The sequence below is a fragment of the Lolium perenne genome, chromosome 1, assembly GCF_019359855.2.
Source record: "Lolium perenne isolate Kyuss_39 chromosome 1, Kyuss_2.0, whole genome shotgun sequence".
NCBI classification, from domain to species: domain Eukaryota; kingdom Viridiplantae; phylum Streptophyta; class Magnoliopsida; order Poales; family Poaceae; genus Lolium; species Lolium perenne.
Window position 1 is genome coordinate 78,832,460 of NC_067244.2, and position 26,042 is coordinate 78,858,501.

At 43.3% G+C, this 26,042-nt stretch overlaps 2 protein-coding genes across 2 annotated transcripts; both read right to left on the reverse strand.

Annotated features, from left to right (window-relative positions):
* Positions 1 to 357: 357 nt before the first annotated feature.
* LOC139832605 (uncharacterized) lies at positions 358 to 846 on the reverse strand. Its single transcript, XM_071822398.1, has one exon. It carries the CDS (start codon positions 844 to 846, stop codon positions 358 to 360), a length of 489 nt encoding a protein of 162 aa, XP_071678499.1.
* A 19,315-nt stretch (positions 847 to 20,161) lies between these two features.
* Positions 20,162 to 25,512, reverse strand: LOC127294157 (uncharacterized). The gene is made up of 7 exons (XM_051323911.2): positions 25,072 to 25,512; positions 24,577 to 24,676; positions 22,871 to 22,930; positions 22,515 to 22,623; positions 21,919 to 22,001; positions 21,158 to 21,219; positions 20,162 to 20,676 (listed from the first exon to the last, which is right to left on the reverse strand). Exons 1-7 carry the CDS (start codon positions 25,251 to 25,253, stop codon positions 20,568 to 20,570), a joined length of 705 nt encoding a protein of 234 aa, XP_051179871.1. The 5' UTR covers positions 25,254 to 25,512; the 3' UTR covers positions 20,162 to 20,567.
* Positions 25,513 to 26,042: the final 530 nt, after the last annotated feature.

Consider the following 26,042-nt stretch of genomic DNA (forward strand, 5'->3'; position numbering starts at 1 on the left):
TTTAAATATTTGGAGGGACACACCAAAAGGATTTCGGAGCCATTCATGTGAACGTGGTCGATAAAACATTTTTGCATGTAAACACGGGCTCGTATATTTAGTTTCACATATATGGAAAAAAATCATTCATTTTTTTTTGCGAACACGCAAAATCTTTGCGTGTCATTGCATTAGAAGAAAATAAGCGGACTACAGCGGTTCCGGCATTCTAGAGGGAATGCGGGTACAAGGCGTGCTAGAATGGTAGGGCGACCATGAGCATGCCAAGAGAGTACAACGCCCGAAAAGGAGTGTAGGGCCCTATCTTCAAATGTTGCCCAGCCCTACTGCACCCGATAGCTTCCAAAGCTCCACTTCTTAGGTGATGCGCTTGCAGATACCTCGAGCAGTTTCCGCCGAGCGCTCGAAGACGAGGTTGTTCCTCTCCTTCCAGAGTGTCCATACCATGAGGAGGACAAGGGAGTCGAACCCTTTCCTCAGCTGCTGCGGGACGCGCCGCCTGGAGTCGGGCCACCACTCGATGAGCATGTCACCGGCCAAGGGCGTCAGGTGCGACAAGTTGCAGCGCTGGAGCGTGGCATGCCAGACCTCCCTAGCGAGGACGCAACCGAGGGCGAGATGATCCGCCGTCTCAGGGGCCTGCTCACAAAGAGGGCAGTTAGAGTGGGATTGCATATCATGCTGCAACATGCGATCTGCCGTCCAAATGCGACGTTGCATTGCAAGCCAGATGTGGATCTTGCACTTAGCTGGGGCCCATGTCTTCCAACTGGTCTTGCCGCAGGGGAAGAATTCCAGCCCGAGGAAAAAAGCCTTGTAAGCTGTGCTCGCGGAGTACTCAGTCATGTGAACGTCGTCGATTCTAGCCTTTGGCGCTGTCAAGAATTCGGGTTAACCTTTATCTGAACGGAGACTCTTGAGATAGAGAGTGCATGTCTTCTTTTTAAAGCAAAATATCCACTTTATTCATTTATAATTAAATCATGAACCAAAAGTCGTACAACGCAAAGAATGGTGATCATCTAACGAAATACTTGGAGATGATCGCACTTTTTTTTATAAAGGCAATATATTAATATTAATATTAAAAGATACCAATTGCATCGGTCTCTACAACAACGCACCACCTAATGGCAGTACCGATGCACACATCCAAAAAAGAGAAAAGAAAACTAAGAAATAAAAGTCCCACCACAGTATCCTAGGCCTAGCAACAACAGTACATCCACCAAGACAACACCTGAAATACAGACTCTCCAAAAGCGACGCCTCCGAAAAGGGAACAGTGCACCAGCGCCGTCGTCGTCCGATCAAAGATCTTAGGTTTTCATCCTGAAGATAGTCTCCGCTCTCAAAACAATGCCTCCAACAAGGTCATTAGCAACAACCAGTTAAGGCCCAGACCTTGGGTTTTCACCCTGTAAGGTAGGACTCTGAACTTCACCTGTGTTGTCGCCCTCACTTTCATATCACTGTTGCGAATCCCGAAACACCAAGCAAGCTCCTCAACATCGCGAAGACTTGAACATTCTTTAGCTAATCCCCCAATCACGCCTTCATGATATTCTCTGTTTCTGACTTCACCATGGACCAAAGTCTCTTGATGTCAACACAGATAAGAGCTTCACGCCGCTCCATCCGGAACCAAACGGTCGGAATAAAAGCATGGGTGTGCGCGGCCGAATACCACCCGATCCTGTGAACTCCAGGCAAAAGATGCACTGTTACATTCGCTGTCGGAGCCTTCCGAAACTCATCACTCCGGCTAGATGAAGAAACATCGGCATTCAGAACATCTTCATCTTCGCGAAAGAAGAACACTAGGACCACAACCATGACAGCCGGAACGGTCGCCCCCCACGCCGCCGCCATGGCTGGGACCACGGTCCATCTTCCTCCTCCAACCTGGCCGGGTGGAGGCCGACAACCGTCGGGATAGCGGCTATGCACGCTCACGACCCGGAGACGGTCGGCTGCTGCCCACCAGAAAAGCCTGGCCGAGCCTCAATGGCGCCGCCTTGCGACCATGTACCTTGCCACCACTGCCCGATCCCGCTGCCGCCCTTCCTCCCGGCCAAGATCCTCCACACCACCGCGTCCCCCGCCATGATCCGGGTGATGTAGCCGAAGGCCACCACCACCAGATCCGCTGTCCACCGTCGCCGCCCTTGAAGGACCTTGCCTCCGCGTGAAGGGTAGTCCATCGGCGCGCCAGGCTTTGGCAGCCGAACGCGGTCGCCACCGCCGACCCCGACGGCGGCAGCGGCCAGGAGGAGGGAGATCGGCCGGCCTCTGGCTAGGGTTTGGGTCGTCGCCCGAAGCCGCCTCGCGCGAGACGACCCAGGGCGAAGATCGGGTGGGGAGGGAGGAGAGGGGGTGGGAGGGGTCGGTGGTGGAGGGTGGGCGGCAGCGCCGGGAGAGAGGGTGGACGCCGACTACGGTTTGTGCGCTCACCGTTGTGGTGTTGGAGTCGCTAGGTTATATCCACATTCTACTTCACCAAATAGGTTTTCGCCCTGTTATATTAATATAGCAACTACAAAAGTCTCAAAACGAAAGAAAAATTCTTGGGAAGCAGCAAACACACACCCGAAAAAACAAAAACAAAATGGAGACAGAGGCGGATCAACTAAACCAAAGAGACCCACGATCGTTGAGGCCTTTGAAAAAGTACCACCGCGCTACCAACACCGGATTGTCAAGTACTAAACAACACCTTCAAGAAGGAAAACGACAACACAACTGCCTGGACCAGATGGTCCTAGGGTTTCCATCAGCGCACTGAGGGAAGTGGACAAATGGTAGCCACAGTACCTCCACGAAGGAATAGTGCCACTCGAGGGCGGCACTGTGTCGGAGTCGGGCGAACCGACATGGATTTCTACCAAAAAATTCCTATCCACAACCCCCGGATGATCCGTTGCACAAGAGCCCCATGAGGTCTAAGCCTCGACACTAGAAAACTCGCCCTCCACGAACATGCGCCACCATGGTCATGAAGCCGCCATCATCATCTTCCCTGTCACGAGGCCTGGAAGGAAGAAGCGAATAGCTTGATTCAGGGTCAGAAGTACCGTACCCAAGGCGGTAGTCGACCGGACGCGGCCGCAAACACACATGTCCCAGTTGGGTCCGGTTGGGACCAGCAGGCATGTAAAGCCCCATGGAGGCAAGCCAGTCCAAAAGAACCTAGTCGGACCCAGATCGGACCCGTAAAGCCCGCCGCCACGTTTCAATAAGCTGGTTTCCTTCGCCTCTCACCCTGCATGAGCTAAATCACCGCCGCTTGCAGAGCACATAATGTGTAGGGAAGACCCGCCCGTCCTCGACCAAGATGGGGCCCCAAGGGCACATATCTAGGCCGAAAGGGCTTTTTTCGGCGCCACCAAGCCGCCGCCTATTGTCCCGTGCTACTTGGTAGCACCACGTCCACGCCGCTGCATCGTCACCTCCCGGCCAAATCCAGACCTCCGTCGCCTTAGGAGCCCCACCGCCGGGAAAGTTGGGGCCCCGACTCGTGTCCAAGAACGTGGGGAAAGGCACCCCGCCGGCGGAGGCGATGGGGAGGGTTTGTCAGAGATGGGCTAGGTTCCCTTGCCGCCCTCGGGGGAAGGGGTAGGACCGTAGGAGCGAGATGGGTCTTGGTTTTTTCAGGCTTATCCACATTCTACCTTTCCAAACTTCTGACAAAGATAACGATAGTTGTTTAAAATCGCCGATGTATCCTTTGGGACTACTCCATCCAACATGGTGTTCACCTCCACCAAATTATGACCCCCGCTAGGCGACTAAAATCTAGGGAAATCTGTCGCCCTTGGAGCCATACGATCTGAATTTATGTCATTATCTTGGGCTATTCGATCTTTACAACATAATCCTCTTGCACAACTTTTTTTTTCATGTTTGCAACATCGGCCGCAATTTTTTCCCTCAGGCATGTCAAGAAGCATGAAAACAAACTTAATAGCAATTTAAACACAAACATGCAGCAAAATCTTTTTATTTAACTAACATACCTTTGTTTGGTTTCAACAAATCCTCAAGATAAGTCATCATAGTTTGTGGCATAGAGATAAATGTCTAGAATAAAAATTAAAATATAGCTGCAATGTAATTGCAACATTGCAGCTAACATTTAGAGTTGGTGCAACTTATCGCTCATGTAGCTGCAGCAAAACACATGCAAGTTTTCAACATGTCAAAATAACATATAACACACCAAATTATGTCTAAATGACCAACCTTTTTTTGGAACACCGATCTCGATATCTCAGCTAGCTAGAGGCCCACATGAGTCAGGTTAGACTAGGATGCCCCAAGCATCGTTCGCTCAGTGGCATCATCAAGGACCCTTGGTTCACCTCCACCCCACGTCGTCTAGTCCTCCAGGCGAAAACGAAGATTCGACATGCTGGATAGGACGACGGTGGTCATCAATGATGCTTCCTCTGTGGAAGTGTTGTTATTGAAAATACAATCCACATTTAGTGCATGGGTTATCAACACTCGATTGGCTCTATCGAGCAGATCCTAGGAGCACCGACAAGGTGGAAGGCATAGGTCATGGATGTTGGGGAACATGCTATGCAAAACAACAACAAATACCATACATGGCGGAACCAATATATACTATCGAGGTGCAGGTAACGAGCTTATACCATTCACAAGTAGACGATCACGTTGCCACAGTCGAGTTGATGACGTTGTCGATGAAGTCCTCTGATTCCCACAACTAGGTTATACCTCTCAGCCTTGAGAGTTTTCTCATAGCAAAGATTTGCATGATCGAGCACCGAGGTAGAAGATTCCTTCGAGGTATCCACACTTTCCGATGTAGTCTCACCACGTGATTGTGTGATCCAGCATACCAACAAAGCAAGGAATCAACTTGATGAAGATCGAAGCCTCTAGGTTTGGCCTCTGCATTAAATCTAAGAGAAGAGGTAGAATTCCAACAGCTCTTCCGTGGGAGAGAGGTGGCGCCTAGGGTGCTTGAGCACCTTAGAATTTGGTTCGAGGTTGCCGGTTAGGGTGGCGCGGTTAGGGATGTTCATGTGCCTCCCCGTTTATAGGTGGCCACAACCCCTGGGACTAGCCGCCTCAAGGAAGGAGAACTCATTGAAGGATTCCCATTTTTCCTATTTTGCCAAAAGGGGAGGTGCGCTCCACTTTACGACATCACCAGACTCATCCGGGGCTTCCAAAACAATTCGGAGATCATGTTAAACACATAAAAATCATATTATATTCTTTGTTTCATAGTTTTATTCCTAAATATCGCTAGACCGAATAAGCATTTAGCATGAGAGATTAAGCATATGTGGATAAGTCTGGAACACCTTACGTGACAATAATCAATAGGGGCACCTGGATACCCATAGCGATTCCCATATATATATATGTAGGTATTACTGTGTAAACCTTTTATAATCAACATTGAATAGGCAAGTAAGCGACTAGAAGGGGGTGAGTGGAAGCTACTCAATTTTTTTTTCTTTTTAGATTTTTATGGCGGTACACAGAAAGTAAAGGTGATTGCTTTGAGTAGTAGATGACCATATATGTTGCAACAACAAACAAGCAAGTACAAGTAGATAGGAACAAGAACAACAAAGTAAAGGAGACAAGACAAGCGATATGCTTCCCGTAGTTCCTTCCCAAGGGAAGTACGTCTACGTTGAGGGGGTGTGGCACCACGAAGATTGTCAACTGCCACAAAGGCATCACCCTATTCCTCGGTGAGAAAACTACCAATTTGTACCCACTTATCCACTAAGAAAGGCCGGTCGAGGTAGCAAACCTTCACAACATGTTGGGGGCAAGACTCCACAACCTTGGAGGCTCCCGACATCACCTAATGTTGGAGATATGCCCAAGAGGAAATAATAAAGTGGTTATTATAATATCTTTGAGTTTATGATAAATGTTTGCATATCATGCTATAATTGTATTAACCGAAACATTGATACATGTGCGTTATGTAAACATCAAGGAGTCCCTAGTAAGCCTCTTGTATAACTAGCTTGTTGATTAATAGATGATTATGGTTTCATGATCATGAACATTGGATGTTATTAATAACAAGGTTATGTCATTGGTTGAATGATATAATGGACACACACCCATATGAGCGTAGCATAAGATCAAGTCATTGAGTTCAACTTGCTATAAGCTTTCGATACATAGTTACCTAGTCCTTCGACCATGAGATCATGTTAATCACTTACACCGGAAGGATGCTTTGATTACATCAAATGCCACTGCATAAATGGGTGGTTATAAAGATGGGATTAAGTATTTGGAAAGTGTGAGTTGAGGCATATGGATCAATAGTGGGATTTGTCCATCCCGATGACGGATAGATATACTCTGGGCCCTCTCGGTGGAATGTTGTCTAATTAGCTTGCAAGCATGTGACTGGGTCACAAGAGATGACATACCACGGTACGAGTAAAGAGTACTTGTCGGTAACGAGGTTGAACTAGGAATGGTGATACCGATGATCGAACCTCGGACAAGTAAAGTATCGCGTGACAAAGGGAATCGGTATCGTATGTAAATGGTTCAATCGATCACTAAGTTATCGTTGAATATGTGGGATTTATTATGGATCTCCAGATCCTGCTATTGGTTATTGCTCGGAGAGGAGTCTCGACCATGTCTGCATAGTTCATGAACCGTAGGGTGACGCGCTTAAGGTTCGATGTCGCATAAGTAGATTCGGAATATGAGATGGAGACCGAAGTTTTGTTTGGAGTCTCGGATGGGATCCAGGACATCACGAGGAGGCCCGGAATGGTCCAGAGAATAAGATTCATATATGGGAAGTCACTTTCCAGGGTTCTGGAAAGTTCCGGTGTTTTTGACTGGAGCTTCTAGAAGGTTCTAGAGGGTCACAAGTGGGCCCACCACCCCGGGAGGGGCCACATAGGCGCCACATGGCATGGTGGGTCCTGCCCACTATGACATGTGGGCCCAGGCTGACCCAGCCCTAGAGATAAGATCTATCTCTAATTTAAATGGTTTAAATCTAGAGATAAAATCTATCTCCAAATAAAAGTGTTTAAATGAAGAGATAAAGGGGAAGGCTTGAGGGGGAAGAAATCCCCCCCCCCCATGCGCCGGCCAAGGAAGAGGTGGGGCCAGGGGGAAACCCTAGGCCGACCCCTCCCCCTATATAAAGAGGGGACGGGGTGGCCGGCCACCACACCCCTTCACCAAACCCTGGCCGCCCCCTCTCTTCCTCCTCCATACACTGCTCCGACTTAGGCGAAGCCCTGCAGTTTTTCTTCTCGACCACCACCACCACGCCGTCGTGCTGCTGAGATTCCGTGGAGATCTACCACACCTCCGCTGCCCGCTGGAACGGGGAGAGGACGGGCTTCATCGACACCGTACGCGCGACCGTGTACGGAAGTGCTGCCGGATTGCAGCACCGGGACGATCGACTACATCAACAACGAGATCTGATCTCGTAGGCTTTGGAATCTTCGAGGGTTAGTCTCACATACATCTCGTTGCTCTAATCTCATAGATTATATCTTGGCTTTTCCATAGATTAGATCTTGGATTTATTCGTCTTTGCGGTAGAATTTTTTGTTTTCCATGCAACGAACCCATCAGTCGTATCAGAGCCAGGTTTATGCATAGATCTGTTGCACGAGTAGAACACAATGGTTTTGTGGGCGATGATGCTTTTGTTGTTTTTAGTTAGTGTAATTTGCATCTTGCGGGATGGTGGGATGAAGCGGCCCGGGCTAACTTTACATGACCGCGTCTCATGAGACTTGCTCCACGCTTGACATGCAACTTGTATTGCATAAGTGGCTTTGCGGGTGTCTGTCTCTCCCACCATAGTGAAGATTCAATTTTCTATTTCTATTGACAACACTAGTATCACCGTTGTGGTTCATGTTCGTAGGTAGATTGGATCTCACTCGAAAACCCTAAACCACGTAAAATATGCAAACCAAATTAGAGGCGTCTAACTTGTTTTTGCAGGGTTTGGTGATGTGATATGGCCATGTGATGATGATTATATTTGATGTATGAGATGTTCATTATTGTATTATGGCAACCGGCAGGAGCCTAATGGTTGTCTTTAATTTTTGTGAAAGACCTGCGTGTATATTCATCATGTAATAGATTTATTTCAAGTAGTTGTTATAGTAGCTATAAGTGATGGACAACCATGAAGCGGCGCCACTAACCTTGACGCCATGCTGGTGATGATGGAGATCATGTCCGTGCTTTGGATATGGAGATCAAAAGCACAAGAAGAAAGGCCATATCATATCACACATTATGAATTGCATGTGATGTTAATCCTTTATGCATCTTATTTTGCTTAGATCGCGACGGTAGCATTATAAGATGATCCCTCTCACTAAATATCAAGATAATAAAGTGTTCATCCTTAGTATGCACTGTTGCTAAGACTTGTCGTTTTGAAGCATCACATGATGATCGGGTGTGATAGATTCTACATGTGCATACAACGGGTGCAAGCCAGATTTGCACACATGGATACTAAGGTTGCCTTGACGAGCTAGCCTAGCATGTACAGACATGGTCTCGGAACACGGGATACCGAAAGGTAGAGCATGAGTCATATGAATGATATGATGAACACTTTGAGTGTTCGCCTTTGAAGCTACATCTTTTCTCGTGAAGATCGGACTTGGTGTAGTGGATTTGGTTCGTGTGATCACTAAGACAATGCGAGGGATGTTGTTTTGAGTAGGAGTTCACCTAGTTAATTTAAGAATTAAAATTGAACTCAATTTATCATAAACTTAGTCAAAACTCTTTGCAAATATGTTGTAGATCATGGCGTCCCCCTCCATCAGTTTTAACCAGTTCCTAGAGAAAGAAAAGCTTAAAAGCAATGGTAGCAACTTCACCGACTGGTTCCGTCATGTGAGGATTTTTCTCAATGGTGGAAATCTGCAATATGTGCTCGATGCACTGCTAGGTCCCCCACCACCACCTGCAGTATCCGAGGACGAAAAGAATGTTTACGAGACTCGGGTTATTCGGTACTCTCAAGTTCAGTGTGCCATCATGTGCAGCCTAGAGGCGGAGCTCCAAAAGCGTTTTGAGCACCACGACCCTTATGAGCTGGTCAATGAGTTGAAACTATCTTTGAAACTCATGCGGCCGTGGAAAGCTATGAGGCCTCGAAACACTTCTTTGGCTGTATGATTGAAGAGGGTAGCTCTGTTAGTGAGCACGTGCTCGCTATGTCCGGGCATGCGAAGAAGCTCAGTGACTTGGGGATAGTGATTCCTAACCAGCTGGGTATTCATCGTGTACTCCAATCACTGCCACCTAGTTACAAGAACTTCGTGATGAACTACAACATGCAGAACATGAATAAAGAGTTACCTGAACTCTTTTCCATGCTGAAATCTCCTGAGGTTGAGATAAAGAAAGAGAACCAAGTGTTGATGGTCAACAAGACCACCGGTTTCAAGAAGCAGGGCAAGCCTAACAACAAGGGCAACTTCAAGAAGGGCGGCAAAAAAGCTGCTGCGCCTCCTGAGAAGCCTAAGGCTAGCCCTAAGCCTGATACCGTGTGCTATTACTGCAAGGAGAAGGGGCACTGGAAGCGTAATTGCTCCAAATACTTGGCTGATCTAAAGAGCGGCCTCATCAAGAAGAAAGGTATATTTGATATACATGTTATAGATGTATATCTTACTGGTTCTCGTAGTAGTGCCTAGGTATTTGATACTGGTTCGGTTGCTCACATTTGTAACTCGAAACAGGAACTGCGGAATAAACGAAGCCTGACGAGGGATGAGGTGACGATGCGCGTTGGAAATGGATCCAAGGTCGATGTGATCGCCGTCGGCACGCTCCCTCTATATCTACCTTCGGGATTAGTTTTAAACCTTAATAATTGTTATTTGGTGTTTGCGTTGAGCATGAACATTATATCTGGATCTTGTTTAATGTAAGACGGTTATTCGTTTAAGTCAGAGAATAATGGTTGTTCTATTTATATGAATAATATCTTTTATGGTCATGCGCCTGAGATGAATGGTTTATTCTTGTTAAGTCTCGATAGTAGTGATACACATGTTCATAACATAGATGCTAAGCGAATTAAATTGAATGATAATTCTACTTATATGTGGCACTGTCGTCTTGGTCATATTGGAGTCAAGCGCATGAAGAAACTCTATTCCGATGGACTTCTTGAGTCACTTGACTTTGAGTCACTTGATAGATGCGAAACATGTCTAATGGGAAAAATGACTAAGACTCCATTCTCTGGTACAATGGAGCGAGCTACAGACTTGTTAGAAATTATACATACTGATGTGTGCGGACCAATGAGTGTGGCATCGCGCGGTGGTTATCGTTATGTTCTAACCTTCACGGATGATCTGAGTAGATATGGGTATATTTACTTTATGAAACGTAAATCCGAAACTTTCGAGAAGTTTAAGGGATTCCAAAGTGAAGTAGAAAATCAACGTAACAAGAAGATTAAGTTTCTGCGTTCTGATCGCGGAGGCGAATATCTGAGTTATGAGTTTGGCATGCATTTAAAGAAATGCGGAATACTTTCACAGTTGACACCGCCGAGAACACCACAGCGTAATGGTGTGTCCAAACGTCGTAATCGAACTCTCTTGGATATGGTTCGATCTATGATGTCTCTTACTGATTTTCCATTATCGTTTTGGGGTTATGCATTAGAGACAACCGCATTCACTTTAAATAGGGCACCATCTAAATCCGTTGAAACGACACCGTATGAATTATGGTTTGGGAAGAAACCTAAGCTGTCGTTCCTTAAAGTTTGGGGTTGCGAAGCTTATGTAAAGAAGTTACAACCTGACAAGCTAGAACCCAAAGCGGAGAAATGCGTCTTCATAGGATACCCTAAAGAAACAATTGGGTACATTTTCTATCACAGATCCGAAGGCAAAATCTTTGTTGCCAAGAACGGAGCCTTTCTTGAGAAGGAGTTTCTCACTAAAGAAGTGACTGGAAGGAAAGTAGAACTCGACGAGGTTATTGAACCTTCTCTCGTAGATCAGAGTAGCGCAGTGCCGGAAGATGTTCCTGTGCAGCCTGCACCGATAGGAGAGGAAGCAAATGATGATAATCATGAAATTTCAAACGAGGAAGCTACTGAACCTCGCAGATCGACGAGGGAACGTACCACTCCTGATTGGTATGATCCCTGTCTAAATTTCATGATTGTGGACAACAATGATGAAGACCCTGCGACGTATGAAGAAGCAATGATGAGCCCAGATTCCAACAAATGGCAAGAAGCCATGAAATCTGAAATGGGATCCATGTATGATAACCAAGTATGGACTTTGGCAGACTTACCTGATAGCCGCAAGGCTGTCGAGAATAAATGGATCTTCAAAAGAAAAACAGATGTTGATGGTAATATTACTGTCTATAAAGCTCGACTTGTCGCAAAGGGTTTCCGAAAAATTCAAGGAGTTGACTACGATGAGACTTTCTCACCTGTAGCGAAGCTAAAGTCTGTGAGGATTTTGTTAGCAATAGCTGCATTTTTCGATTATGAGATTTGGCAGATGGATGTCAAAACGGCGTTCCTTAATGGTGACATTGAGGAAGAGTTGTATATGGTACAACCCAAAGGTTTTGTTGACCCTAAAAATGCTGACAAGGTATGCAAACTTCAGCATTCCATTTATGGACTGAAGCAAGCATCCCGGAGTTGGAACCGACGCTTTGATAAGGTGATCAAAGACTTCGGGTTTATACAGACTCATGGTGAGGCCTGTATTTACAAGAAAGTGAGTGGGAGCTCTGTAGCATTCCTGATATTACATGTAGATGACATATTATTGATTGGGAATGATATAGAACTATTAAGCAGTGTCAAAGGTTATTTGAATAAGTGTTTTTCAATGAAAGACCTTGGTGAAGCAGCGTACATTTTAGGCATCAAGATTTATAGAGATAGATCAAGACGCCTAATAGGGCTTTCACAGAGTACATACATGGACAAGATTATAAAGAAGATTAGAATGAATGAAAGCAAGAAAGGGTTATTGCCTATGTTGCCAGGTAAGGTCTTGAGTAAGACTCAAGGTCCGGCTACTGCAGAAGAAAGAGAGAGGATGAATAAGATCCCCTATGGCTCGGTAGTAGGCTCTATCATGTATGCCATGCTGTGTACTAGACCGGATATCGCACATGCTATTAGTTTGACCAGCAGATATCAGAGTGATCCAGGAATGGAACACTGGACAGCGGTTTAGAATATCCTGAAGTACTTGAAAAGGACTAAAGATATGTTTCTTTGTTATGGCAGTGACCAAGAGCTCGTTGTAACCAGTTACACCGATGCAAGTTGGAACACTGATCCTGATGACTCTAAGTCTCAGTCTGGGTACGTGTTTATACTGAATGGAGCTGCAGTAAGCTGGATGAGTTCCAAGCAGTGCACGGTGGCGAAGTCTTCAACTGAATCAGAATACATAGCGGCTTCGGAGGCTTCATCGGAAGCGGTATGGATGAAGAGGTTCATTGTTGAGCTTGGTGTGGTCCCTAGTGCATTGGACCCATTAATCATTTATTGTGACAACATGGGTGCCATCGCCAATGCACAAGAACCAAGGTCACACAAGAAGCTAAAGCATATCAAGCTGCGTTTTCATTCGATTCGCGAGTACATCGAAGATGGTGAAGTAAAGATTTGCAAAGTACACACAGATCTGAATGTGGCAGATCCGTTGACTAAAGCTCTCCCTAGGGCAAAGCATGACCAACACCAGAATGCCATGCGTGTTAGGTACCTTACAATGTAATGTAAATTATTGACTCTAGTGAAAGTGGGAGACTGTTGGAGATATGCCCAAGAGGCAATAATAAAGTGGTTATTATAATATCTTTGAGTTTATGATAAATGTTTGCATATCATGCTATAATTGTATTAACCGAAACATTGATACATGTGTGTTATGTAAACATCAAGGAGTTCCTAGTAAGCCTCTTGTATAACTAGCTTGTTGATTAATAGATGATTATGGTTTCGTGATCATGAACATTGGATGTTATTAATAACAAGGTTATGTCATTGGTTGAATGATATAATGGACACACACCCATATGACCGTAGCATAAGATCAAGTCATTAAGTTCAACTTGCTATAAGCTTTCGATACATAGTTACCTAGTCCTTCGACCATGAGATCATGTTAATCACTTACACCGAAAGGATGCTTTGATTACATCAAACGCCACTGCGTAAATGGGTGGTTATAAAGATGGGATTAAGTATTTGGAAAGTGTGAATTGAGGCATATGGATCAATAGTGGGATTTTTCCATCCCGATGACGGATAGATATACTCTGGGCCCTCTCGGTGGAATGTTGTCTAATTAGCTTGCAAGCATGTGACTGGGTCACAAGAGATGGCATACCACGGTACGAGTAAAGAGTACTTGTCGGTAACGAGGTTGAACTAGGTATGGTGATACCGATGATCGAACCTCGGATAAGTAAAGTATCGCGTGACAAAGGGAATCGGTATCGTATGTAAATGGTTCAATCGATCATTAAGTTATCGTTGAATTTGTGGGAGCCATTATGGATCTCCAGATCCCGCTATTGGTTATTGCTCGGAGAGGAGTCTCGACCATGTCTACATAGTTCACGAACCGTAGGGTGACGCGCTTAAGGTTCGATGTCGCGTAAGTAGATTCGGAATATGAGATGGAGACCGAAGTTTTGTTCGGAGTCTCGGATGGGATCCAGGACATCATGAGGAGGTCCGGAATGGTCCGGAGAATAAGATTCATATATGGGAAGTCACTTTCCGGGGTTCAGGAAAGTTCCGGTGTTTTTGACTAGAGCTTCTAGAAGGTTCTAGAAGGTCACAAGTGGGCCCACCACCCCGGGAGGGGCCACATAGGCGCCACATGGAATAGTGGGTCCTGCCCACTATGACATGTGGGCCCAGGCCGACCCACCCCTAGAGATAAGATCTATCTCTAATTTAAATGGTTTAAATCTAGAGATAAAATCTGTCTCCAAATTAAAGTGTTTAAATGAAGAGATAAGGGGAAGGCTTGAGGGGGAAGAAATCCCCCATGCGCCGGCCAAGGAAGAGGTGGGGCCAGGGGAAACCCTAGGCTGACCCCTCCCCCTATATAAAGAGGGGAGGGGGTGGCCGGCCACCACACCCCTTCACCAAACCCTGGCCGCCCCCTCTCTTCCTCCTCCATACACTTCTCCGTCTTAGGCGAAGCCCTGCAGTTTTTCTTCTCCACCACCACCACCACGCCGTTGTGCTGCTGGGATTCCGTACCTCCGCTGCTCGCTGGAACGGGGAGAGGACGGGCTTCATCGACACCGTACGCGCGACCGAGTAAGGAAGTGCTGCCGGATTGCAGCACCGGGACGGTCGACTACATCAACAACGAGATATGATCTCGTAGGCTTTGGAATCTTCGAGGGTTAGTCTCACATACATCTCGTTGCTCTGATCTCATAGATTAGATCTTGGCTTTTCCATAGATTAGATCTTGGATTTATTCGTCTTTGCGGTAGAAATTTTTTGTTTTCCATGCAACGAACCCATCACCTAGGGCTAGCTTAACACCAAGCAAGCCTTTAGGTGAGCTCTTCTTCAAGGAATTCCACAAGAGGAATTCTAGTGTTCCTAAATCCACAAGAGGATCAAGGGGGATTGGAGATTTCTTTGGTGGAAAGGTAGATCGGGGCATGCTCCTTAGTTTCCTAAGAATCAGGTAGATTGGTGGGTTGAGGAGGGAGATCTGTGATATTTGAGCTTCAAAACAATCGAGGACAGAGAGTGGAAGTCATGGTGATATGAGGAGAAGGCATCCTTTTATAGCTATCCCCAAAATCTTCTTGTTGGAGATCCACTTAGTCGGGAGATTCTGGCCCGAGAGTCCGGAAATTCCATCCTAGAAGGCCGAACATTCCGGTTTGTTGGTCCGGAGATTCTATCCTCACCTGGAGGTTTCGGGGGACTGATGACGGTTGATGGCGTCACCAAATATCGCTTGATGGCAACAACTCCGTGTGTACCAATTCGTTGGTACTCCAAGTGCAGAGTGTTGTAGCAAGCATTTTTTTTCCACACAAGGGTGACTCGAGGGTTTATATCGAACTCTCGAGGAATCAGCTTAGAAGTTGAATTCTTCCTTCTCCTCTTCTAGCAACCTGCAAAATAAAGTTCTTTCCTTGTGTCTCCATGTGGTTGTCAAGCATAATGTTTCATATTAGTAATAGGAAATACAAGGATAAAAGAAAACTAAAGTAAAATAAAGTAAAATAAAGTAAACAACTTAAGGAAACTAGATGAAAGCAAGTAAAGGCTAGTGGTATTTGGGTTTTGTGTGTGTATGTAGAGATAATTTTTTGTATTTTTGGATTTAATAACAGTATAAAATGTAAAGAAAGGTAAAAGTGTTGGAAAGGTGTTTCTACTGATTTAGAATAGACGGGGTTCATGGGTTCACTTGTCTACTCTCTTTTTAAGTTGTAGTGGATACTCAATGGCATAATATTGGTGTAACTTAAATATGTGTTTGATAAGCATTCATATTGGCATTACGTCCTAACATAGAGATGATGCACGAAATCTCTCTTATACTCCTCAAAAAGGGAAAACTCCAAGCAATCTTGAATTAAGAATCAACAGAGTATAGCCTTAAGTAATATGACATAATGTTTGAATATCAAATATGCTACCTTGAAAAAACAAGATTATCATAATGTCACATGATAAACATAGCACATGTATTCACTTTATCCCTAGAGAGGCAGCAAAAGAAAGGTAAATACCATAGTAGATCTTGAATTTGTTGTCACTATTTAATTACTATCACCATGCTACTCCATCTAATACACACTTCTCCCCACACATGTTCTTTCATACAAGTTGGATTAGAACAAGCACTTAAGAATGGGGTACATGATTTGCATGTATCAATACATCTTACACATAATACATTCCAATCTCATATATCAATATCATATAATAAATATCCACCACATAGGAATTACATATATGGCCATAATCATGTTTGCTAGCTCATATGGTACAACAATCTATGAAGAACAAGAGAGAGAGACAGAGAGAGAGAGAGAGAGAGAGAGAGAGATCAAGCTACTGCCACAAACCCATAGTCCAGAGGTGGACTACTTCCTCTTCATCATGGTGATGATGGTGGAGATGTAGGAGAAGGTGGAGATCCCTCCGGCGGCGGCTCCGACGTAATTTCCCCCTCCAATATCTTCGCTGGTTCTGACTCTGTTTCGGTGTTTCTCTGTTTCTGCCGGGCGCTCCACCAGGCCTCTTTTGGCCCTCCTAGCCCATCTCGTGAGGTCCATGCGCTCCAGATGCTTATCTTGATTAAATATTGACATCCCCGAAATCCTAGCTCGATTTGACTTTGCTAAGGTCCCAAAAAGTCAAAAAATGCACAAAACGGGGTTTTCCTGTCCTGCAGAGTTATAACCCAAATAAAGGTGATCATTGGTAAATCCTCAAAAATCAATATAAACATGGATATAACATCATATATGTTGTAAATATGTGAGAATATGTGTCAACAAACTACAAAGTTCATGCATGCATTTTACATGCATCAACATACCCAAGCTTAACCTATGCTTGTCCTCGAGCATAAATGTGATAAAACTAACATGGACTTTAGAGTTTGTTGCTTTGCTTATTTTAATTATCACACAAAGTTTACAAGATTCAATCTTTAAAGAATAACAATGATCAAGTGATCTATAAAGTGATATCTTTTACAATCTAAAACATGCATGCTTGACAATAAGTGGTCTTGTGTTCAAACAAATGAAAAGTATTATAGACCATAAAAGCATGTTTGGATGAACCTATAGAATTTATGAAAGTCTCTTTTTGTTTCTTTTCTTCTTTTTCTTGGATAATCTTATTTTGATTCTTTTGACTCTTGGATAACATAAAATAAGTAGGGAACATATGAGCTAGACATCCAATAAAGTAAAAGATAGTTGAGAGCATAAAATAAAGTTTTTATATATGTAGTTCATGTCAATGGTACTCATAAGAATGGAGGTCCAAGCATCTTTTTTTTTTTACTTTGCTTTAAAGATCACATGGGTTATGTACTTGACATCTTACAAGTTGGTTGTCGCATGCCCCTTGCCACATGCAACCACACCTCATGCTACTTTAGTTTTCTTTTACCATAGACCTTCTTCATATGCATATTGTTTCAACCAAGTATCACAAAGGAGTACCTCCATGCCTCCTGTACGAAGTGCCCAAGAAAACTGGTAATCTCGAATGTTGGGGGCCATCCATACCGGGAAGACATGATAACAGACAAATGGACATCCTCTTATAATGTACGCTTTTTTCTTTTCCTTTTGTTGAAAGGAGATTGTGGATGCCATATCTGCAAACTTTCACCATGATTGTTTTGCATGGCTTCCATTAGCGGCCCAATATTTTTCTCTAATATATGTGCATACTCCAGACTTTTGCATGATAGCCCCCATTCATTTGGAACAAAATAATCACCCATAACCAAAATCCTAAACATGACAACAACTTCAGTGCAATATTGAAAGTGTTCCCCATGTCAGCATGGTTCTTACTTAACAACCTACTCATAATATGTCAAACACATAAATTTTCATAGTGGTATCTCCCCACTCCTTACCTTTTCATGAGCTTAAAACTACACAAAAGAGATATTTTGAAGCATTTGGGGTCATGGTACACATATTATTCTTGGAGTAGAAAGTGTCACATAGGTAGGTATGGTGGGTGTTTGGTTTGAGGTGTTTGAAACAAGTCTTAGCTTGTTTTGAGAGATTTTGGGCTAGCAAGAGATCTAGAAGCATGCCATAGTGTCCATAATGTCAATCATTTATTATTAACAAGGCTAATTAGTATTAAACATCCATGTATATGAGAAAAAGGTAGCACTAGAAAAATATCATTCATCAAAGTATGTATCATGAACAACCAAAAGGGACACGACTCTTTATCGTGAGCAACATCCGGTGAGGGGGGCCACATGGAGGGGAGAGAGGGGGAGCCATGGGGCGAAGAGTCACCGGGACAGGGTCACACGAGTTACCCAGCTTCAGATCTCGCACGACGGCGAGATCCGACGTGTTGCTATAGTTCACTATAAGTCAAGAAGAGCGCGATTACAATTATTTGTGTCTTGCTGCAGGGGCTCCCATTATCTGGCTTATAAAGGCTCCGGATCTAGGGTTACAAGGTAGAGATCCTACCGGATATGACTAAGGCTAAACGATGCAGGATATTCCTTGTTGTGCACGTCCTGGATCCGACTGACCTTCAACATGGGCCGGATCCGGTAGCTTGTCTCCGGACCGGATCCTTCCTTCTTTAGATTCCGGCAACTGGACCGCCCGGTCGGGCCATAGACCTCACCAACATCTATGGGCACCCAGGCTTACCGGAATTAAGGGCCTATCGCAGTATATCTATTTAGCATATCCACAACACTTCCATAGCTATGTTTGCAACTTGCTTCCTGCAGATACCTAAAAAAAATAGAACATCCAAAGAAAATTAAAAGGCACTGCCTATGCATTAAGAAGAGTGAAGATGGAGGAAAATGCAATTCTTTTGATTGGGACAAAGTCTGTAGGCCAAAAAAAGAAGAGAGGCATGGGAGTATTAAATCTTCGGAATGGGGAGGTGGCGTTTTGGCTCATAGGAGCAAATGCTCTCATTATACAAAATAATTAAAAATTAATTTGAAAAATATCAAAAAAAGTTGGTATAATTTTTTTGGTGTACACCGTGACATTCTATGTTCGTACACAAATTTTTGTGGAAAAACAACATTTTATGGGGTGTGTACAAAAAAGACAAAAAAATATGTTATACGTAGTCGTGTTACAACATTAATTTTTTTTATAGGAGCCACATAAAAAATTATTTTTTGAAATTTTGTGTACCAACATAAAATGTCTAGATGTACATGTAAAAATTTAGTTTAGAATTTTTTGACACTTCGAAATGTGGATTCACACAATGGGGAGCAAATGCTCCTATGAGCCAAAGTGCATTTCCCTCAGAATGGGTGCTTCTGTTGATATTCCTTGTAACTTCTATAATAAGGCTGATACTCCTGGAATTACATTATTTTTAGAACTCTTATTGCCTTGGAAAAGTTCCACATGCTATGTGCCTATGTGGATCATTTGGGTGGAGAGATGTGTTCAAGCTAACCCATGTATTAAGATGGATAACAGCGTGCCATATTAGAAATGGTTCCTCCTTCCTTTTCTGAAAGGATCTTTGGCTAGATGATATTGCTGCTGCAAAGTTTCCTAGAGGCTTTTCATTCTCCCTATAGGAATTCATATCTGTTAGAGAATTTTTAACTGCTGAACATCTTGCTGATAATTTTTTCTACCACTGTCACCAGAAGATCCTGCTGTGATTAGAGACCTTCAAGGAGCACGTAGAGATTTTGCTCTGAATGTAGAGTCTGTTTCATGAATATGGTCTCTCATGTGGCTTTTAGCTAGATCTAGAAATCCAACTGCACTCCCGAAGTCAAGTTCTTTTGCTGGTTATTATTCTCATGTACGTTTAAATACCACTTTGTTTTGTTTATAATCGTCTTTACAACACGTGAAGAATCAAGATCTATTTACAGAGGATTGAAGTATACGACGAGTGATATTTTTATTTAACATGGATGGCAACATGGTCTACAAACTGGTCCTCAATCACCTTAGGTGGTCTACCATCCCTTCACGATTATTGTGTTTTTTGCTTTTTCTTTTTTCTCGCGTGGACTTGTTACGCTGAGTAATGATGTAATGCTCGAAACTCTTGAGTAACAAAGCCCCCTCTATAGAAAGGATTAAATACCAAAAGTATGTTGAAAAGGAAGAATTATTATATCATCAACTTGAATTTTAATTGCATCATTTTATTGTAATCTTTGTAGAGGGACAAGTTTCTTTAGCTTTCTAACAGGATGGCTACAGGCGTCCATTTGTAAATATGTGACTATACTGATTTTATTAACACTAGGGGTCTTCCCTCCCTCCCCAATTAATTGATACGTTCCTATCTACTTTCCCAATTAAAGCAGACAAAACTGGGTGAGTTAATTTAGGCCAGAGAAAATATATAATTAACATAATTAAAGCAGAGAGATCAACTTATATCAATTTCTTTTAGTATCATGTGCTGACACTTTCTGAAATCTTTACAGAATGCAACGCCAATTCCGAGCATGCATGAAGCTGCTTTTCTTTAGACTGGTTGGCTGTACATGGGTTTATCCCCTACGTTTCTCTACAAGCGCTATGGGTTTGTGGACATTTTAAACTGAAACTGCTGGCTTTGTACATGAAACATCTAGGACATCAGCTGAACGGATAGAACAAGGTATAAAGACGAAGTTCTTGCAAGGCCGGATCTAACATCAGGACGGCACAAACAGGCATCTCATATTACCCAAACTAACTGGCCCAGCTTTCGACTCTAATCTTCACGCAAAGATGATTGAGTGAGTCAACTACTGCACACATCATGTACGTGGGTGTGGAGGCCTTGGCAACACAGTGCTCGCCAGATCTTCATTCAACTTTACGGGTAGGGGTGGCATCTGCCTCATTATTTCTGGAGCATTTCCTACCCTGCAATAAGGAAAAGGATCCAATTGTTACATTATTGCTGTTTCACTGGATATAGAAACATCCTTAAAGGGCAGCTACATATATATAAATAAATGAGCTTTAGTACTTTAAGATGACAGAAAAAGTGTTTTGTTCTTTAAACTGCTTTAACAGAAAGTATACTTGACAGTTGACACAACAAGAATAATAAAAGAACAGCCAACGGTATCCCCAAAGAAGAAAACATACTGATGTTGAAAGTATACCGCATAGATTCCTAACCAAAGGGAGACCAACGTGCTTGGCAGTCAGTATAAACTTCCTAAAAATGTGGATGTGTTTTCATTCACAGTTCAACAACGAGAAAACAATCCTATGAACATAGGCCTAGATATGGTAGAGTAAATAGGTGATAAGCTCTCTCAACTTTCTTCATGCAAGCTGCAATGTACTTAATACAGGTATTCATGAGATCTTAGAATAAGCTAGTTGCAGAACTTACTGTCCCAGGACTGTGAGTATATTATCCCTAGTCTCACATAAAAGAGAGAGGTTCTCCTGCACCTGCAAAAGGTCAATGAATATTTGAAGTTTTGAACGTAAATAACGTGAAAAATATCAAATGAATATGACATGCCTGTATAATATCATCAACAAAATAAAACAATCTAACATGTTCCATATGACAAATATTTGGAAGAACTGGAAGTATATAATACTTTCAACTAGGCACTTCTTTCACATATGCAAGATTATAAGCATCTTAAAAATTCATGTGGATACTGCAGAGGGTTTACTCAGCAATGTTCTATCAACAGACACATGATTGATCTTTCTAAATACAGCTTTGCCTGACATAGATTGTGTATTCATGTGGAGAATATATTCACAACTTGAAGGCACAGCCAAAACACTGTAAAGTAACCTTGAAAATTAAGCCGCAACAATTTTGACCATAACAAACTTATTTGTCATTGACCTTGCAATTTATCCCGCAACCAACAGACCACAACAGACATATTTGCTACTCATAAAGGAACTGAGCGCTAGCTCAGTGGTAGGGCCACTGCCAGCGCTCCAGGCCAGCCGGGTTCGATCCCCCACGGGAGAGAATAGTGAAACCGAGTATCCTTCTTCTATCAAAAATACCGAGGGGTCCTTCCCCCTCTGGCCTCGTTTTTTTATATTTGCTACTCATATGATCATATTTTGTCAGAGGTAAATGCTGGGACCTGAAACTTTTACATGGAAAATAGGAAATACCTGCATGTTTGAAATGTTCTTATAGATCTGGTTTAACAAATGTGCATTGTGCTCCAGAAGTTCCCCAGTTGGACCACCAATTGCTGCAATGATACAATACTTAATGATAAGAAAAGTCAAATCACAAGTCTATCCTAAGCAAACAGGAAATATACTTTCTTAAACAAAGTTTAGGACATTGATAGCTTTAACAAGGTTTAAAAAAGATGATGATCGTCTACTAAGCCAGTTTAATTAAACTGCACTCCATTCCTTGATCACAAACAACGCGATATTGTACAAGAAAAAACATTTGGTGGGCATGCCATGCTATTATTGTTTGCTTTGACCTGCATAGGAGCAACTTAAGCTTACGTCGACTAAATTAGTATAAAACTAGGAACTATAAGTTTTTTGCTCTGCTGATAAGAGACCCGAGAAACATTTTTACACTAATATAACAGCAGGAACAAGAATTTTGTTGAAAAGCAAAACAACAGTATTAAGAAAGGTCTTACCAAGCTGTAACTACACACTGCAAAGGGAAAACAGACCCCCACAAAAGTATTAAGTATAAACGATAATATGCACAATTCCTGAACCAACAAAATACTAACCTTTGTATGATCCATCATCATCATCCATAGGGAGAACAGGAACGGAATATGGAGGGACATTGGATCGTGCCAAGTGAGCAGGCTCTTTTGTTGAAGAGTCAACTTTTTCCTACAGTTTGATAGAAACATAAAAATCATGGGAAAAAATGGAGAATATATCTAGTTGAAAATTTCTCTAGTTGTAGGCAATCCTAATAATGTTTTTTCACATCCTAATATGAGTGTGTCCCCATAAATCAACCACAGACTTCTTTTGGTATTTAAATTTGAACATTTACTAAAATATTATTCCTTAATGCAAATAATAAGAACAAAGATTTAAAAAGGAGTCATCAAAAGAGGAGGTTAGTGACAACCTTCTTTTCTTTGCTTTTCTTAACCACCTCTTCCTTCCTTTTCTTGTTGTTCTCCTTTTTCTGCATGAGAAACATATGTTGATTACTTCATACTCCCTCTGTTCCATTTCAATCTACATCCTAGGAAAAATCAGACAAACTAGTACTGCATTTATTAGTACTACTTAAACCAATCCAAGCTACATTGAAAGTAATGACATCGACTAAAAGTTAGAATGTAGATTCATATGGAATAAAATTTTAGCCTAGAAGGCAGATTAAAACAGAACGCGGGGGGGGGGGGGGGGGGGGGGGTAAATTACAATTTGTAAGGTGTAGCAGGTCCAGTGCGTACAACAGAAGGAACTGTGAGAAAATATAAAATATACAAAATCCACCGAAAATGACTATTTCTTGATGATGATCTCAAACCTTCAAAGGATCATCTCCAAAATGATGCCGATTTTAAATAGGACATGAGATTCATGGTGATGACCTAGGAACTAGTACGTTCGTGAGGATACTAAGTTAAGTTTACCACAACAATATATCAGATATTTGAGATAGTCCTCAATATTGTCATGGCAGTAGAGATCATTCACATTGTGAATCTGCTTCCTGAATGCAATATCCCTTTGTTTGGTAAGTGGGTCCTGTTTCCCTAAGTTAAGTGGCAGACAAGACTGGTACACAGGGCATCCAAACATGGTGGTTTACCAGAAAAGGGCAGAACTATTTGGAGTTAAACAAGGAATACAAGTGCCAGTGAAACATGAATGGGCAACATAGAAAAATTGAGATCAGTTGATAAAGAATCCCAATTTCTCAACCAAAAGGATGTGTTTGCTTCATGTATTGCTAGTTTAGCAAATACACAACGCATATTACTTGATCTAATGAAAACAGAAACTCATCTGCAAAGCAATCACAATCACAACCTAAGTAATAGAAAGATGTTGCAAAAAAAAGCAGTTCCTTCACATCAAGCACAAGAAAGCTGATAGTTAGATTTCAGTTTAGCATATTAAAAAGGCATATTTTACGGTACCCTTTACTACCTGCCAGGGGTGAGTATACCCATTGATTTACAGGGGCAATGTGTACTTTGAATCAAAAAATCATTTATTGAAGCACAAATCCCACTAAATATCCCGCTAATTTAGCCTAAAATCATGGCAACCGATCCTGATTTTTTGATTCCATATTCTTCCCTGAGTAATACCTTCTGATTTTTGTAGCTCACTATCCATTATTCCTACAACTTCATAACAACCTCGACGGATTTCATGCAACCATGGCTGCCGGCCAGCCACACAATGTGCTGGCAGAACTCACGGCCACAGTACAAGCCTGGCCACTCTAATCAAACAATGGGCGACTTTCAAACCGTGTTCTGTTAGTTAGTTCTAGCTTTCTAGGAAACCAAAACCCGACAACTCTGGCAGCTTCAGTTTAGAAGACCATCCCAGCGTCAATTAGCCAGGCCTGGCGGCATGCATGCCTTGTAGCAGGCATTATGAGGCCTTCCTTTTTAACGGGATTTACTCCGGTTTTACTGACTAGTATCCTATATACAACTCAGGTTTTACGCACTAGTGTAAATTAATACAAGCCATTAGATCCACAAAAATAAACGGCCTATAGATAAGTTGGGGGTACAATAAAAGTCCTCAATAAAAAAAAGTTTAACAAATTAAAAAGCACAGAGGACTCAGCATACAACTTACAGACATCCATCTGCAACGAAGGGCGACATCTCGTACTGTCTTGTTGGGCAGACTCAAAGCGACTTTTGCATAGCGAACTATAGCTGCATCAAGTGCATACCTGCGAAAGTTGCAGAGCCACATAATAAGATGGATTTCATGTAATATTGGTACAGATAAGGACAAGAATATTAAGTGACAATAAGATGACAAATATGTGCTAGAATACGAGAACGAGAAAATAAAAACACGGCAAGTCAATTTAGCTGTTGCTCCGAGTGCATCATCATGGCATAATATCCTAACCAGGCACGACATTTATTCTTGAGGCAGCTCGTATGGAAGTTCATCTTGAAAAAATTGACTGCAAGTCCGCATTAACTGTCTCCTGTCATTCAGTAGCAAGGCCTAGGCCCCAAACATACTTCCATTCCAGCCACGCTACTTGCCTAAATAGCACGGACTGGCCCCAAAATGGGTAAGAGTGCGAGAAGGAAACCCCGGAAGGGAGCTTACTTGGCCAATCCGTCGTCGAGCACGGCCTGCTCCTCGGGTGACCACTGCATGGCGAGCCCGGGGTCGTGGCGCAGCGCGGCCGCGGTGCTCGCGGCCAGGCCGTGCTGCAGCGCCACAGCCGCAGGGGAGGAGTGGCGGCGGGGTCCACCGAGGGACCCCGAGGGGTCGGCGTTCGCCCCCATCCCGGCGCCAACTCGGCTCGGGGATTCCGACGAATTTGAGCAAATCCCGCGGACAGGCGAACGGATTCCCGCGGTTTAGAGTGGGGAATTGGGATTCCGTACGGAAGGCTCAGGCCGGCCGGCGAGTAGAAGAGGTGAAGATGGTTTGGAGGCGGCCGGCGACGAGCCGGGGACGGGAGGGGTGGAACGGCGGCGGAGAGACGCGGGGATTTCCTTCTTTGTTTATTATACGCGTATTTGGGTTGCGGAGCTTCTCGCCGGTCTTCAATTATGAGAACCTCTTTGGATCTTTTTTTATATTTTTTTTAGATGGACCTTTTGGATCTTTTTTCACCTGTTTCTTTCCATTTTTTTACCCATAATGGGCCACGGCTCGTACTGGTCCAACTTAATGCGTCGATTGGACCGGAGGGCAGTACCTCCGGAAGAAACCCAAAGCGTTGTGTTTTTACTAGAAGTTATTATGTGCACGACACTAAATTACGAATACGGAGATTCGAACTTGGACGGGAGGGGATGTCCATCCGAACCACCGGGCTATGCCTCGGTTCACAAATATTAACGCCTCAGTTCACAAATAGTAGGGAGTAGTAAGTATGTGCGAAACTTCAAAGGCAGCCCGAGCTTGGGTGCTCTTTTTATCGAATTCCCATTAGACCGTCCGTTTCATTAGCCTATGTCATAACGCGTTGTGTGTACTCCCTCCGTTCCTTTTTAATTGACTCGAATTTAGTACAAACTTGTACTAAATCCGAGTCAATTAAAAAAGAACGGAGGGAGTAATTGTGT

Coding starts and splice junctions, on each gene's coding strand:
- LOC127294157 (XM_051323911.2), bottom strand. CDS start 25,253: ATGGGGGCGAACGCCGACCCCTCGGGGTCCCTCGGTGGACCCCGCCGC. Junction 22,931..24,576: donor TTCGTTGCAGATGGATGTCT/GTAAGTTGTATG, acceptor TTTCTCATGCAG/AAAAAGGAGAACAACAAGAA. Junction 22,002..22,514: donor TGATGATGGATCATACAAAG/GTTAGTATTTTG, acceptor GTATCATTGCAG/CAATTGGTGGTCCAACTGGG.
- LOC139832605 (XM_071822398.1), bottom strand. CDS start 846: ATGACTGAGTACTCCGCGAGCACAGCTTACAAGGCTTTTTTCCTCGGG.